An 18071-nucleotide genomic window follows, 5' to 3' on the forward strand; every position below is an offset into this window, starting at 1 on the left:
TTTGTAACAATGACAAATTAGCTCAGGGGTAAAGCATACTGTCCATGTTCAACAGATCTTTTGCCGTGTAGGTTCGAAACTCAACATCGACAGTCAATTTTTATTTAATTCCTTCATGAGCTCTGTGACAATACGACAGAGAGGTATCTAAAGGCGACATTGCAGATCAGAATAGTTTAGTATATATAAAAGATGATGTTGATTAAATGCATGTACTTTAGCCATGCAAACTCTGAAGATACTAAATGTGTTATATAAAGTCATATATACAAAAACAAACCATCAAAGAAAGAAACAAAAATACGGAAGCAAAAATAAAACGAATAGGAAAAAGCAAAAATGAAAACTAATAGGAAAAACAAACAAAAACATCTGAAAAAAAAACACATGAGGATTCGAACCCACACAACGATTCGCTTATATCCAATTCTTGTCTGCATTTTACCCAACTGATCTATGTTGCCACATACTAAGTGGATATTTAAAATGGAAGAAATACTAATATTTGCTTGTCAAGTAATGTGCAAGCATTATGAATTGCTATTTCATCAGTTATCATGAATTAGACTCGTCCTCGCGTTTCGGCGGGAATCACGTGGGGATTAGTACAAGTTTTCAGGTGGACAATTTAGGCCCTTCCTGAATGTGTTTTCACAACTTTATCTGCAAACTTATTCAGTCAATCTCTTTTCAGCATAATTTAAGAATATAGATGAAAAACTGTCTTACACTGTAGAAACAAAATTTGATTGAAATTTAACTAAATGCACTGATTTATGTCATATAACTACATTAATTCAGTAAAATGTTAAGACATTAAACACACTGGCCCAGTTGTCTGATGGTGACGGTCATCTTCAATCCAGGTGACAGAGGTTCTCGTCTGACACTTTGTCTCTCTATGCTTGGTGCTATTCTTTTCAGGATCTCATAAAATAGATCTTGAGGCATCCTCACATAGTTGACGTAGGAGCCAACATCTTCTCTGTTGAGAAGTTGAGAGTATTGTCCCAATTGGTGCCTTGTGGGTGTCGGTTTACACTTAATCATGGTCTCACCCAGCAGGTCCTAGGCCTTCTATTTCTGCTTTCTCTTTTCTATCCGTCCCTTGTTGCTGCTGCCGACGAGTAACTATACAGGCATACATGAAAATTGCCAATTCAGCATCTTCTTCATCTCTTGGATGCATACCTCGTTCCTCTTTGGAATCTGTGGAGAGAATGAGAGGATGACCCATGCCTCCTATTTATACTCCAGTCGTGCTCAAAACGTGACAATCATGATCAAATCGTGGCCTTAAATCGTAGGAGAGCGTAACAGAATTTGATAACGTGAGGGATCTAAACAGAACGTGACAAAACATGATAGCATATTGTTGTAATCGTAAGAGAACTTGAGATAACTTGAGAAAACGTGATGAAAATTGTGGCAGATCGTACTACGATGTAAAGGAACTATCCTGAAGGGAAAGAATTGTATTTTCTAATAATTCCACTGAATCAATTTATTGGAGAAAACATAAAAAAAACCCAGAAACTTGACCTTAAATTTATTCGAAATATGAGCCGTGCCATAAGAAAACCAACATAGTGGCTTTGCGACCAGCATGGACCCAGACCAGCCTGCGCGTCCGCGCAGTCTGGTCAGGATCCTTCTGTTCGCTAACGGTTTCTCTAATTGCAATAGGCATTGATAGCGAACAGCATGGATCCTGGCCAGACTGCGCGGATGCACAGGCTGGTCTGGATCCATGCTGGTCGCAAGCCCACTATGTTGGTTTTCTCATAGCGCGGCTCAATATTATGATTAAACTTACCTTGAAACATTATCATATTAAGTTTATAATCATAATTAAGTGAGCCAAGTATACCCCTTTATATCATTCTGTCAGAACTCTTTTTTTCTGATTTATGTTTAGGTTATGACAGCATTTAATGATGCATACTATTAGATAAAATGATTTTGGCCAGTATAATGGATTGGATTTGGATTTTTTTTTATTAAGGGAGACTTTTCGGAAATTATTTTTGTGTCAATACAAATAAGGGGGTTATTCCTTTAGAGCGTTAGTAAGTTGATTTCTAACATCGCTGGCCATGATTAAAGCATAAGAAGTGCAGTTTTGCAACTTTTTGTTAAAAGGTTGAAAAAAATGTCCTCCAAGGCCATAAAAACATTTAGGTTCGGGCCAAAAATTTGGGGTAGGTCGGGATACCGGAAACAAACAATTTTTTTTTACGCCTTATCATTCAAAGGGGTGTTCACTGAAATAGCGAATAGTGCAGACCATGCACGGACATGCAGGCTGATCTTGGTCTGCACTGATCGCAAAGGCAGAATCATTTGCCGCCAGCAGGCTAAAGGTTAAAGTGTTTTAGTAGTATTATTTGTGTAACTTTAGTACTCGATGAAAGACGAGCAATTCAATAAAAATCTATATATGAGCTTTCCAATTCCATTTCGGGAAATTTTAAAATTAAGTTATTTCAATGTTAAAAAAAAACACAGATAAACCAGCTGTCCAAATAGATGTTATGCATACTTAGATGGCTAGGAAAGCACCTATTTCGATATATAGCACATGAAGGTTTACTGTTATAACTATATAAAGGGAGGTAATCAAAACATCAAATTGTGTAATGCTTTCAACTGTGTACCAATATTCAAAACTTTGACAGTAACTGTTATTATGAGGAAACACTTATCGAAAATAAGATTTAAAAGGAAGTTAACGTATTGCATGCTTACAACAAAAAATGTGGTAGCCAAATCATAATCAAAACAATCAGCCACAAAGAGCGAGAACAAATATTAATTCATAACCCTTCAGGCGCCTCACAAGTTTGTATATACGCACCGCCGCGTACCATATCGATTGTGTAGTGTCTGACGCGACCTACAGTGTATTTTTGTGTTCGGGATTTAAGTGTTTTCGTTTTCAGTGTGTGATAAAACAGAACTTTCAGCCTCATATTTCATATTAAGGATTTAAACAAAGATCTCAGAAATGGCTCTTGGAAGTTGTTATACATGTATCCGATATTTAATGTTCGCATTTAACTTCCTTTTTTGGGTAAGTGTTGTTACTTCTTACACTCTAGTTTTTAGTTACACTGAATCCGAAAATGTATACTACATCAGTTTAATCACTTTTACTATGTATGTATAATGTGATGTCGTAAAAAAACAAAGTAGGGCAAGTTACGTTTGCAAACTGTTGAATGTTATAAACTGTAGAGTGTGTTATGCAAATAAATGCAAAATCGATACGTCTTATCGATAATACAATCATTCCCGCGTTATTTTAATATGAAGACGTTCTACTCGACGAAGAGAAATGTGACCTGCATTAATAGATTATAATTTTGAGGGAAACTCCTCACCTGTAGGGGTGTAGTACAAATATTTCTTTGATGTTTTACCTGTACAACAGGGTTGAGTATTCGCTCATGTCGAGTACACACTAACTGTACCTACACGCAGGCCGGTTTACAGGTACACCTTACAGGATAAATGATGTTGATAGTGAACCAGAAACTATCATTTATCAGTGTTTATTAAACAAATTGATGATAAAAGAAATTACACATCTGGATAAAAAAGTCTCGACTTACAATTATTTTGCTATCCGCGAGATAACCATGAAACTGGACCTTTAAGGTACTTCCGCCATCTTGAATTTAGAGTGACCTTCATTTGAAGTGTGAAAATATAGTGAACAAAAGCTTTCAAATGCAGCTGTTCCAGAATACAAAAACAGCTCAGTTTGCAAGACCTGAACTAAAAGTAGGTGTATAAAAAGTAAAACTAAAATTTGGAAATAAACAAAGAAGATATTTTACCTGTATTTTTCCAAATTTTTGGTTAGATTTATAAATCCTTTCAAAACACTTTAATAAAATTTCATGAATGGCAAAAGTTAGTTCAAAGTTTCAATTAGTGCATAGGAGATTTGTCTTACTGAATAGAACTAAACTTATTACAAAATCTGTTTCCAAACCTGACCACCTCATGTATTAAAACGAAAATAAATCTGTACATATTGCTATTTTCAGCATACATAAAAGTAGTGCAATGTGCGGACAATGATTTTTGTACGTATGGTGTACCAAACTGCCTAAAATTGTTAGACAAGTCTCAGACTTAATGTGAACAAGATTTGGCAACGATCCGAAATTCTTTTCAAGGACTGTGCAAGTATAAGAAAGGTTTAATTTATTATAGTGGAATTTATGTACTTACGCGCTGCTTATCTCACGGAAAATTTGGTGGAAATGGAATTTTCGGCACTTCCTGCGATAACTACCGAAATTTCTTAACGTAACTTTCTAACTCATACGTGATTGTATATTTATAAATTATAAAAACAATCGAAATATTTGCTTTATCACGATATATGCAAATATTTTTAGACAATCTTGAAACATTAGGCCACAGTATTTCCGCATACTGGTCCGGGACAAGTTCGATGTGTATAGTGATTCCTTATTAGATGTTTCATGCGTCGTAAACTAACCAATTTTGATCTATCGACTTTTTAAACCATATGAGAATAATGCAGCATGTTTTTGAAAACACAGTGAGAATAAATCGCAGAAAAAATGTACAGCCAATATGTTAGGAGGTAATACAATTTGTATACAGTTGTAGATAACTACGAAACATTTTACAAAATGCAATCAGTTGAACTTCTCACGCGAAAACCTGATGATTAAAATCAGCAATATCTCAAAAGTAACTTTTCTGCATCTTGGTTCTACAGTTAAACAATGATATTTTTTTCACATTTTCATAGATTTGAACTGATAATAAATGTGCATTGAAATTCCAGCATAGAAATTGACATTGACTTTACATTACTGCGGTGTTGACAGCAGAAACAGCGGTCCCGTACTAAGACTGTCTACGAAACCAAGGATAACGAGTTCTTTATCTGAAAATTACGAACATTGGGATCAGTGTTCAGTATACACCTGAAAATGATAGACTTGCTATTTGCCGACTGCACACTTGTTTTCTATCGTCGTTAATATAAAGTAGACTAGTAAATATTCGTTCACATGCATAATGTCATAAACACTTCTTTAATGTATGTTCTCTGAAATGAACAAATAACTGGCTCAACTGAGACACCATACTTTAAAGTAACTTCAGTTTATTCACCACGAGGTTCAAAATGCACGGGAGTCTCGTGATAATACATGCCTTTAATTTCACATGGTTGAAGTGTAAACAAATAGTTAAATTTGCTTCGTTTTATTTCTCACGGAAAAGATCGGACGTTTTTTATATTGGAATAATTATAGAACATCTACGCATGTAAAGTTGAAAGTTGATTGTTTTCTACAGGACGTAAAACTGAAACAAGTAAGCACTTTTACTTTTTCAGCAATGCTCCTCAGGTGAACTTTGACATTGTTTACGAAGAGAAATCAGTTTTGTGTCATCTTGAAATGCGTTGTTCGGCTGAAACGTATAGTTCCCGGAAAAGATCTGAAATGGTTTATTTTGGGGATTTTTGTTTTATTTATAAATTCAACACAATGTGTAATCTTTCCAGTTCTTAAAAATTATTGAAATTCAACTTTATTTTAGAAAAAGTTTCGATCTTTCAGTAATATTTTGTCAGCGGATGCTTACAATTTTTAAGTGAAACGGCTTTCTTGTCCAAAGGAGGTGTGTAAAGCGAAAAACTATCATTACACATTGCGTTTATTCTTAAAATGTGAAGGATCGGTAATAGATTAAGGAGATCGGACCATGAAAAACTATACTAAATGGATATCTCTAACCATGAATAAGGAGACATACATATTTCAGTAAGGAAATCTCAGGTAAAAGAACAATCATATATTTCATTCCTTGAAATAAACATGGCGGCGAAATATTTTAGAAAAACTGTGCACGTGTTTTGCGCATTAGAATGTTTAACGACATTTTCTTGAAAAAGTAACGCTCGTGTGCACTATTTTGGCATTTCTTTGATTTGAAAACAAATGTTTTATAGCAATTTAGGTTGCATACGATACCGAAATTTTGCACCAAAAATGTTCACTCATTTTCTTCCAAAGCACTGTGGAGATAGGGTTCAGCGTAGCTTTCATGCTCGCAAGTTTACCTACAGATATATCTTTTCAATTTTTATCATATATTTTTTGTGTCCTTGCATTTCGAAAGCTGTTTCGAGGGTTCTGATTTTTCACATGGATTTCTAATTTCAATTTGCGGAAATACCTTAAGCAATCGGTATCTATCACACACGACAAGGCTTTGTATAATTATGTAATTATATTTACAATCAGATAAGAAAATTGATTAAACTGATGTTAACATAATATTAATATGCACGCGTCGTTAGTTATTATTAATATAATTAACTTAAAAGGGAATAAAATGGTATTTTAGCTCGGTTTATTTTTAATATTAGGCAATCTTACGTTTTTTTTTAAGTTTTGGGCATGATGTCCCCCTCCTCGGGTGGAAGTACAGGGCCTCCCCTGGAAAATTCTTTGCAAATCCAGCATTCTGGTTTAAAGATAAACGGTTGTTTTGCGCCGTTTTTACCTTATCAAAGAAAATGGATTATCTTACGAAGTATTTTAAACTTGTAGATTAAATGGTTATTGACATGTTGTTGAAGTTCTGTGTTTGAGTTTAGAATTTTTACCAGAAGGCTATTTTAACAAAGATAGTCATAGCCAAGAAAGATGACCAGAATATATAAGAGAAATGATTAAAGAAAATAAAAAGATTATCAGACTAAGTGGTCTACATACAAAAGTAAAATAAGATTAAAGGGAGATAACTACAGTTCATAATAAAACCGTGTATTTTTATGAAAATACTAAAGCAGAACCGAACCAGAAAAAAATGGTGCTGACTATTGTACCACGCATAATTCATTACAGTATAGATCTATAGAATTACAGCCAGTATGCAATTTATAATTGTGCAGGTAGGGGTACCTGTGTTTGTCTTTCAGCAAAATAAATGATAAAGGTTTTCTTAAACTGAACAGTCGCTGCACATTCCAGATTTGATAAATAAGAAAATAAACACTATAGATCTATAGAATTACAGCCAGTATGCAATTTATAATTGTGCAGGTAGGGGTACCTGTGTTTGTCTTTCAGCAAAATAAATGATAAAGGTTCCCTTAAACTGAACAGTCGCAGCACATTCCAGATTTGATAAATAAGAAAATAAACACTTCACAAATGTTAATATATGAGAATGCAGAATGTACAAAACTGACAATAATTATGATATCCAGTATGACAACCTTGATATCTTTGCATTTGATAACACATTCTCCTTGAAACCTTATAAGTGAAGGTTTTCAGTAATACGCTGCAACTGAGTTCTGATAATAAAGCTGGTATTATATAGGACGGTTGTTTGTTTGCTCCCCGATAGAGGAAGTTGACCTCTGTGTTTACGGAAAGTCTGAATTGTTAGAGTGATGCAGTTACCGAATACAGTATTTGAAAAGGTAGCCGCATTAATTAAAGACTCTTCAATAAGATAGTTCTCGTATCTAAGTGGGTCAGAATTCACATGAATTTCGTTTTATGATGATGACAGAGGTAAATATTTAACCACAAAATCTACCTACATCTCTCTATAACCACAGAGTAAGACACCTGTATTTGCAAACACCAACGCAAAATATTATGTAAAGAAAAAGCATGTTCTTTCTGCAAACCGTGACAGAAATGATCCTAAAATATAGTTGTATTTGAACGTTTTACATTATACTTTCAATATTCAATGCCGTCCGGGCGAATGTGTTGATACTTAAGAAAAACTTTATTTAAAAAGCAAACATTCTTCTACCTTGGCCTGATTGTATAGACATAAGAGATGAGTTGTGTATGATAAATAAAGATGCAACACTGATGTGAAATGCATCGCGTGGGTTTATAGTAGTAACCATATTACACATACAATGTAATGAATGTACACATAACCGCAATAAATAATATTTTGAAGCCGATCCAGGAGATGCAAAAAGGTGGTATATATTGAATCATTTAACATTGAATTGCGATTGGCGCTCGTCCAATACACCACAAATAAAAGTTAAAGAATTCTAGTGTATTCCTAATCATTAACATTTTATAGCCCAAAGCATCTTTACTTCAGCTTTAGCATACAGGTATAAAACCATTGAAGACGCGCAAAAATGTAAGTTAAAGTCGTCTTTTTTTTGTAATAATGGACAAGCTTCGCTGCGTGTCTTTTTTTCCGAGCTTGGAAGTCGCGGTCCGGTCTAAATTGTGTTGATGGTACTTAACACGAAACATATAAAACTGATAAGGCAATGTTTAGCTAAAATCGAAATGGCGAACTTCACGGGAAAGAAAACCTGGCGTTAAAAGTGCTATAATAACTCATCTCTTAACTATTGACACCTATCGTGTATAGGTTTAATTTTTGTATATATGTAACTATAACGGTAGCCATCAAAGTCGATACTGGTCGTCTGGGTCGCCAGTAATGCGATGTTGAAGACAGCGATCAGAGCAAAGAGCGTAACACATGGCGCTGATTACTTGACCAGACTATGGTTGTCTGTATAAAAACAGCACTGGTCCTTTAACAGAAAAATGTGGTCCTTTAACAGAAAAAGGGAGGGGACGGGGCATTTTAATGCTGTTTTAAGCTTTGACTTTCGGTTTATCTATCGTAATATTAGATTAACGGTCATAAAATAACTATTTTTTCATAATATGGATGTTATACTTTGAACCAGTGCGTCATAGTTGTATTAAGATGTATTTTCTTTGTCCAAACATTAGTGTTAATGACACGCCTTCGGAGTGATTACCTCCCTTTACTCGGACGACACTTAAGTTTTAATAACTTTTGCATGTACCTCATTTAAAGCAATGAATTGTTTTCAGAACTGTCTGTATGCCCAAAATACACATGCATGCCAATTTTTATTGCTGTAGAATGACAGAGCTAAAAATAGCAATTAAGTCTAAGCTTGCTGGATACAGGCCCTCGGCCCACATTTCGACTTAAGAATGGATAACATTCAATTTTTCATAACTTTGTTGATAAAATATAAATATTGATGAATTTTGCCAAAATTTTATTTATGCACATTCAAGCCATGTTTCATTATAATCTATGACAATTTAACAATGACAGAAGCCAAAAGAAAATGTAGCATTTTAAAGTCTAAACTTCAGACTTTAGTTTGTTACTATAAATATGGGTTCAGTTTCTCAGTAGGTTGTATAGAACAGACACATTTTTAACAAACAAATACAGAATAAACGATCAGTTTACCTCGCTAGAGCAACAGCATCTATTCAGCAGACACATGTGTGATGTTTTAAAAAAGGGATATTTGTTGACAGCATATGAGGGAATGGTACATTAATGTTAAACAGAAATTGATTACAAATGAATGATTCATGAGAAAACATTGTAAATTATATACACCTTTGAACGACGAGTTTAAAAGCGCAGAAATAATGAGCATCATAATTCATACAAGTTTTGCAGTTGCTATTTGTCTGGTTAAGTACCAGCTTATCTTTAGAAATGGGTATTTTCTTAATTTCTGTTTTTCACTACTACCATCTTTGCGAAATTCCGTCTTAGCTGAGAATTTGAGTTTGAATATATTTTTATTTTCGTTTATAAAGTTGTAAATACAGCCAGTATATACCCAGATTCAGTACATAAATGTCAGATACACAGTATGTGTTGTTAACCGGCTGAAGTCTGAACTTCAAGAAGAAAATGTGAAAACTTTATTTGTGATGTCATGTAATAACAATATTACTGAATGGCTTGTCTGTCATAGTCTAAACTTTTGGCCCTTGACCCTTCAGACATCATGCACTAATTTTGACAATTGACTGAGATGTGTAAATAATTACATGACTCTTATATATATTGCCGGTCCATAGTTTCAGCTTTTAACTGGTCTATAGTTCAACGCGGGTTAGCAGGGCTAAGGTAAAGAATTGAGAACAAAATCATGTCATATTCAGGGGCGGCGAAATCTGATTTTGACTTGCTTGTCCATTTTTCTCAAATGCTATTTTGTACTTGTCCGTATGATAGTTATATAGTAAATTCTGGTCAAATTTCACTTGTCCGTACAAGCTTTGGGACAACCTGGGCAATACGGACAATTGAATTTGCGCCCCTGAATTATTATAAAACGCTTCGGACTTAGGGCTAATAGTATATAATATTAACTGTTGACTGACATATTTATCCAATAAACGTATACTGTTTTTGGGGGCCTCCTTGGACAAGCGGTTAAGGCCGCTGACTTCAAATCATTTGTCCCTCATCGCTGTGGGCTCGCTTTGGATATAGAATTCTTTCATGTGAGGAAGCCATACATTTGGCCAGAAAGTCGGTGGTACTACCCAGGTACCCGCACATGCCTGAAATAATGCACGGAGGGATGCATGCATGGGATCTTTCTCCTCAATGAAAACCGGGAAGAAGTGACTGTAAGTGGTGTGCACTTCTTAATGTGGTTTGTACTTAACTACGCATTTGCCGATTTGTCTGACTGAATGTGTTAACAGTACCAAATGAAAAATTGGCACAAACAGCCAGTTATGGAGAAAAATGACTTAGAAGGTGCTGTTCTTGCGAAAATAACATACGCAGTGTTAGCATTTGGGCGACATGTAGGATACGTATTGCCAACTGACTGTTATGCCATATAAAAACTCAAGTGTGCAAGAATGTACTACCTAAAGGCCATGTTTATGACAGGATCTTCGTATAGCCTTATGGAAATTTTTTTATCTTGTGGAGAAAGTTTTTTTCTTCATTTTTTGAAAGCACAGTAATGATGTTGTGTATTTTTTTGTTATTAACTTGTTTTTATAATTATCCATTCATTCAAGACAGACCGATAATTGTATGTTCCAAAGCTGATTTGCCGTGTAATATATAGTATGTATGTCATAGCGTTTTGAATATTTGTTGAGTAATTGACGATCGGCAAAGTTAGGGAATTCAGTCAGAAATGATACAGGTCAGTCCGATTGATGTATGTTAACATCTGAAGTTTTCAAGAAACCATTTAAACAGCAGTAAAGATTCTTAAGATAGAGGTAAACAGAGATTGATATCTAAATATATACACACCTTGTCTGTAGTGAATCATATTTAATTTAGAACAAACGGTTATCTCATCATAGAATTCCTGGAAGCTGAGTAGTGTTCCTGGTTTAGTTATTATTCACAACCCTCTCTTAGCGGAGAATTGACCATGGGTATGTTTGGAGGGTGTATAGTATACCCTATATGTGTTCCTGATATATTTACTGCAAGTACCTGTTAACATTTATATGTGCAGCTTGGCACAGAATGTTCATCTGATTGTAATAACATTTTGCTCATAACTACATATAATCCGTTACAACGGTGTAGACATATACCAACAAATAAAACAGTTTGTTTTGACGTATTTTCTGTAAGATACAGCTATCAGCATTTTTTCGTTGCATTTTGTCGACTTTCATTACTATTTTAAAACAACATTCTTCATCTTTTTATGTGGGGTTGGCTGGATGGTTAATATCACGTGCCAGCACTGCTGTGGGTTCGAGACCTGGCTTAAGTTAGGGCAGGAGAGGATGAGGGGGTAATAGAATTCTTTCATGTGAGGAAGTCATGCAGCTGGCTTACGGAAAGTTGATGGTTCTACACAGGTGACCGTGCTTGCCAGAAATAATACATTAAAAGACACAAGAGCCTAACTTTTTAGCTCACCTGAGCACGAAGTGCTGAAGGTGAGCTTTTGTGATCGCCCTGTGTCCGTCGTCCGTCGGCGTCCGTCGTCGTCCGTCGTCCGTCGGCGTCAACAATTTGACTGTTAACACTCTAGAGGTCACAATTTTGACCCAATCTTAATGAAACTTGGTCAGAATGTTACCCTCAATAAAATCTTGGACGAGTTCGATATTGGGTCATCTGGGGTAAAAATCTAGGTCACCAGGTCAGATCAAAGGAGAAGCTTGTTAACACTCTGGAGGTCACAATTTTGGCCCAATCTTAATGAAACTTGGTCAGAATGTTACCCTCAATAAATTCTTGAACGAGTTCGATATTGGGTCATCTGGGGTCAAAAACTAGGTCACCAGGTCAAACCAAAGGAAAAGCTTGTTAACACTCTAGAGGTCACAATTTTGGCCCAGTCTTGATGAAACTTGGTCAGAATGTTACCCTCAATAATATCTTGGACGAGTTCGATATTGGGTCATCTTGGTTCAAAAACTAGGTCACCAGGTCAAATCAAAGAAAAAGCTTGTTAACACTCTGGAGGTCACAATTTTGGCCAAATCTTAATGAAACTTGGTCAGAATGTTACCATAGTAAAATTTTGGACGAGATCGATATTAGGTCATCTGGGGTCAAAAACTAGGTCACTTGGTCAAATCAAAGGAAAAGCTTGTTAACACTGTAGAGGCCTTATTTGTGGTAGTATCTTCATGAAACTTGGTCAGAATGTTAAACTTGATGATCTTTAGGTCCAGTTTGAATGTGAGTCACGTAGGGTCAAAAACTAGGTCACCAGGTCAAATCAAAGGAAAAGCTAGTTAACACTCTAGAAGTCACATTTATGACCATATCTTAATAAAACTTGGTCAGAATGTTAATCTTGATGATCTTTAGGTCAAGATCAAATCTGGGTCAGGTGGGGTCAAAAACTAGGTCACTTGGTCAAATCTAAGGAAAAGGTTGTTAACACTCTAGAGTCCACATTTATGTTTTTTTTTCATGAAACTTAGTTAGAATGTTAATCTTGATGATCTTTAGGTCAAGTTCGAATCTGGGTCTTGTGGGGTCAAAAACTAGATCACCGGGTCAAATCAAAGGAAAAGTTAGTTAGCACTTTAGAGGCCATATTTTTGACTGAATCTTAATGAAACTTGGTCAGAATGTTAATCTTGATGATCTGTAGGCCAGCTTTAAATCTGGGTCAGATGGGTTCAAAAACTAGGTCACCAGGTAAAATCAAAGGAAAAGCTAGTTAACACTGTGTAAGCCACATTTATGACAATATCTTCATGAAACTTGGTCAGAATGTTAATGTTGATGATCTTTAGGTCAAGTTTAAATCTGGGTCAGGCTGGGTCAAAAACTAGGTCAAAAGGTCAAATCAAAGGAAAAGCTTGTTAACACTCTAGAGTCCATATTTATGACTATATCTTCATGAAACTTAGTCAGAATGTTAACCTTGATAATCTTAGGTCAAGTTCGAATTTGGGTCATGTGGGGTCAAAAACTAGGTCACCAGGTCAGATCAAAGGAAAAGCTAGTCAACACCCTAGAGGCCACATTTATTAACATATCTTAATGAAACTTGGTCAGAATGTTAATCTTGATGATCTTTAGGTCAGTAGGTCAGGTGAGCGATACAGGGCCTTCATGGCCCTCTTGTTTTCTTTTACTGTCTAACCTTTACTGGGACGTAGAGTCCTCCTCCACTACCAAAAGGGAAACTCATATTCCGGCTCTGGCGCTGGAAATTTCTGAGTTCCTCACTTGATATCTCCCACCTAAGTAAAATTCCAGTACTTGTTCTTCAAAAGAAAGACGCCTTTGTTTGTGTCGTTGATATACACCGGGCATGTTCAAAAACAAGAATGTCTGTTCGCAAAAAGCTAGGCTAAATTAACCGGACATGCTTGTATCTAATGGATTTCTCTTTCTCTGTTTTCCTGGGGTTGATTGTGGCTCCCGCAATGGCTCCTGTGTCTGTACTATTAGAGGATGCATTTGGCGCCTGAGTGGCTGTCATTGCATGTGTGTACCATTTTAAGGACGCTAGATCAATATAAATCTGATGTATGGCAAAACAAATGAGCCGTGCCATGGGAAAACCAACATTGTGGCTTTGCGACCAGCATGGATCCAGAACAGCCTGCGCATCCGCGCAGTCTGGTCAGGATCCATGCTGTTCGCTAACAGTTTCTCCAATTCCAATAGGCTTTAAAAGCGAACAGCATGGAGCCTGACCAGACTACGCGGATGCGCAGGCTATGCTGGATCCATGCTGGTCGCACACCCACTATGTTGGTTTTCTCATGGCACGGCTCAAATGTATGTTCACATGTTGTCAGTAACTTTCGAAGAAGTAGCTGCTCTACCTGTACAAAACCCTGGAACGTAACTATGTTAGTTGTTTGCATTTATATGTTCTTAATCCATTGAAATAAAAATAACAGTGCATTTTAAGTGCTGTAATTCAAAAGTATTAGAATGTCCTCATTTTCAAGAGTAGATGAAGTGTTTCTATAAAGAGAATGTAGTGTATCGCTGCATGCCGTCATTATGCATGTCCATAATACAGTTACTTTTCCTGAACTCTCAAACATGCTTACGTTTTCTTTGGCTAATGCTTGTAGACATTATACATTTTAACAGGGATTACGTCCACATGAATATGAGCTGCAATGTCAAAGAATGAAAGATTTAATATCTTGACAAGCAATCTTTCAGTGAATCGTCACATATATCATCCGGGATTCAAACCTCTTGTTTGGAATCCATTTACATCAGGGTATTCGTGTGGGGAATGTCAGATAATGCCAAACCCCTCATTCTTTTAGGGGATGTCACATATTGTATCTATCATTCATGTGGGGAATGTCAGATATTGCACCACTAATTTGTGTGCGGAATGTCAGATACTCTGAACATTTTGTCATCGATGTCAGCTCTTGAACAAGGGTTGTATTCCACTCCTGCATTGCATATCGTTTTCTCCGCCCTAGGCAACAGCTCGAAGAACAATATTTTGGGATTTCCGTGCTTTGATAACATGTCTGTAATATTTATAAAGTTTCCATTAGCAGTAGCAATGAATAGTAGTCGATAATAATTAAAATTCTTTTTCAACTTACATGAAAGATCAATACTACTTTAACTTTCAAAGGCTGGCATGGTTTGTCAGAGATCATATCACACATTCTCATATTATTTATCAGTTTGATGCCAGTTCAAAAGAAACTGAACCCTTGATCCTGTGTTGTCTTAGATAGATATATTAAGATAGCTTTGAATTGCACGCTAATGTAGCTCTGTTAAATCTGTAATTGCACGATTGTGCACGATTAAATTGAGTTTGGCATTGGTGTCATTAAATTTCAAAATATTTACATTCGCCCTATTCTTTTCCATTGAAAATTATGACGTTCATTTCGTATGAACAGCAAAAGGAAAGGCGCGAAAATTACGTCATCGCTACTTAGTGATAACCGACCGCTGTTTTGACGACGTCCGCGTATAGTCAGGGAGAACGTTCCTTAGATGACGTCACAGTTGTTCCGTCTGGTGCACAGAATGACCGGGAAGCTGACTTTAATGTTAAATTCCACAAAATATGTGCAAATTATAATATTATCTTGTTTACAAATGGAAAGGAAATATAATGTAAATATAAAAAATGAAACTATTTTTTCGGTGTTCATAAGAATGAACGACAGAATAGGATCGGCAAATTAAACATGAATCGCATGAATCGCTGGCGCGATTCATGGATTTGCCGATCCTATTGCATGAACAACGAAAAAAATCATTTCATTTCTTAAATGACCGCCATTTACTGAAATCCCATATGAACATTCAACGTCAATTATGCACTTGTTTTCGAATCAGATCCGTTAAAACATGCTGGTTGGATGTGAATACTATTGATTTTGTTTTGTTACACTCATAAGTTATTCATACTAACAAGATTCCTTTTCACTTTTAGGCTATGTTCAGTTCATTTTAAATGCAGACGTGGGATGTGAGTTCAAATGAAAACGAATATTAAAGCATGCAGTCACGGCCCACTATTAACCAGTACAGTTGAAGTGGTTTAGGATATTAACACTTTAGGTGGTTCCCCCTGTCTCTCATTTCACATTCTCATCGTGTTTTATTTTGCGGTATCTAAAAGTACAGATAAATATTAATTTTCTACATATTTCTACTATCCCTTAAATATTTTCTTCTAGTTCGGAGATGGTAAATTTTCTACATATTTCTACTATCCCTTAAATATTTTCTTCTAGTTTGGTGATGGTTTAAACTTTATTAGTCAGCAATGTTAGGCGACTATCATAGTCTGTTGATGTAGTTATTCGTTGGCTTCTGAGAAGCAAGGTCACTATCTCCAAAGTCAATATGCCCTAGTAAGTCATTACTTTATAGGTCATTTTCGTGTGACTCTCTGGTGCATGTTGAGGTTCTAAAATGAGTCCTGTAAAATTTTGTCTTGTGTAAAAAGTAGTGTTGCTTTAAATACTGAGGGTCTCTAACCTAAAGGCCATTTTCACCCAGAGAGGCTAAATGCGTTTGTGTTATATTTCATTTCTTGCAGGTAATAGCTTGCCGCCTCTAATTTGGTCCGGTCTGTATACAACTCTTTTGGTATGAAGGGATTTTAAAGAAGTAACTTTTTTTTTCAAACCATCAGTTTAATATGATGACCTTTAGTGCCCAAGGTCAAGGACATATAAGTCAGGTTTAAAATCAAGAGACGAGCATGTATTTGGAGTAGACCTGATAGAGGACGATATTTACATCGCCTTATATGCTGTTCATGAGTCCATTGAACCTTTACCATCCGAAACCAATTGATTATAGAATCTTTTGAACATTAATACGGGCGAACAAACTTTGACAATAACATAATTATGTATTTTTCCCTTATACTTTTTTTCTCTGCGCAGTATCACCATATATTAACACACATTATATGAGAAAAAAAAAACATTATTCAGAGTCTGCCAAAGTGAATATTATGCAGTAAAGAGTGGTTGTTTTATCTTGATGAAATATCACAAAAAAATGTCCATTGGAGGAATGTGTTTGACTCAGATAAAAGAACCTGTATCTGTACGTTTTATACATTTTCTGTGTCTTTCCTCGGTCGGCTAACCTTAATGTTTACAGTGAGTCTGCGTTTTATACATTTATTACTATTTTATTGTAGTATCTGACCAATTTTATAACATTTTTACGAACTTTCAAGGTGGCGATGTTCAAACATTCAGGTGGAAAAGATCTTAAAACTAAGTTATTGATCTCTTTTGAAAGGTAACAAGAAATGGAGCAAGCTTCATCAGTTGTTAACATAGGTAATTTGACCCGCTGGTGTAAGCTATTCCCATTGTGAATAGATAAGGCCAAATCACTTGCAGACAGTTTATGAAGTTTAACTGTTTGAAACATATACGATGTTTGTAACTTATGAAAACGAAAAATGTTTAAAGTGATCAGCGCGAAAAAGGACCACGTCATTCATATAACCTTTTACAGAATATATCGAAGTCCATAAGTTATGTGTATGTGACGTCATTAGATTGGCATAATGCTCTTGAAAGGGCGACTTTAAAAACAAGTTTAAGTAGGCATTTCGGGGGTGTTTTAAGGGTTTAAATCATTACTCAGTTTCAACCTCATCTTCTACTTCAGCTTTAAATATTTAAATACATTTAAACAGAATATTCAACTACATTTTGTATTTTCATCAGAAATCCATCTCGCTTATTAACCTTGAAAAATGTGTGTAAGTGGAGATTAAATACCTGAATTACCGCCATAAAACCTGAATGCAGTTATTTGAATGAATTGAACTGTTTGACCTCATTTGAATTTTTTAAGTCGATATGACCTGTTTCTTATTTTAGCTTGTTTATATTTTAACAGTTGTGTAGTTTCTTTTAAGGCGCAAATACATTCACAGTAAACAAATTTGGTTTTAGGGACCGTATATCGATATGTCTTTGTTGTGTAGAAGAATAGACTTTATTCTGATAATATTTAGACTGTTTCAGTATTTTGTCATGTAAATTTCCCAATAATGTGCATATTTCATTTGCCGTATCTCCGCAGAATGACTCAGTCTGTTGAATGTAGAAGACAAAACAGTAATTTAGTTCCATGAATAAGTTATTAACGAGTATTCATTCAGCTGCTGTGACAAGAAATATTACACTGTACGGTTAATTGAATCCATTGAGACCTTGCAGAAAACATGAAACCTGTCACAAAGCGCTCAGTGTTGCTATCTACAGATCCATTTA

The 18071-nt window shown here is 35.6% G+C and overlaps 1 protein-coding gene across 1 annotated transcript in view; it reads left to right on the forward strand.

Annotated features, from left to right (window-relative positions):
* The first annotated feature begins 2861 nt into the window (after positions 1-2861).
* LOC123537278 (CD9 antigen-like) overlaps positions 2862-18071 on the forward strand; it is a 36383-nt gene continuing 21173 nt past the window's right edge. Inside the window, exon 1 of the mRNA XM_045320944.2 lies at positions 2862-3073. Within this exon, the coding sequence (XP_045176879.1) occupies positions 3008-3073 (66 nt within the window). The 5' untranslated portion in view covers positions 2862-3007. The remainder of the gene's footprint in view (positions 3074-18071) is intronic.

Source organism: Mercenaria mercenaria, chromosome 17 (genome assembly GCF_021730395.1).
Source record: "Mercenaria mercenaria strain notata chromosome 17, MADL_Memer_1, whole genome shotgun sequence".
Classification (NCBI taxonomy): Eukaryota; Metazoa; Mollusca; class Bivalvia; order Venerida; family Veneridae; genus Mercenaria; species Mercenaria mercenaria.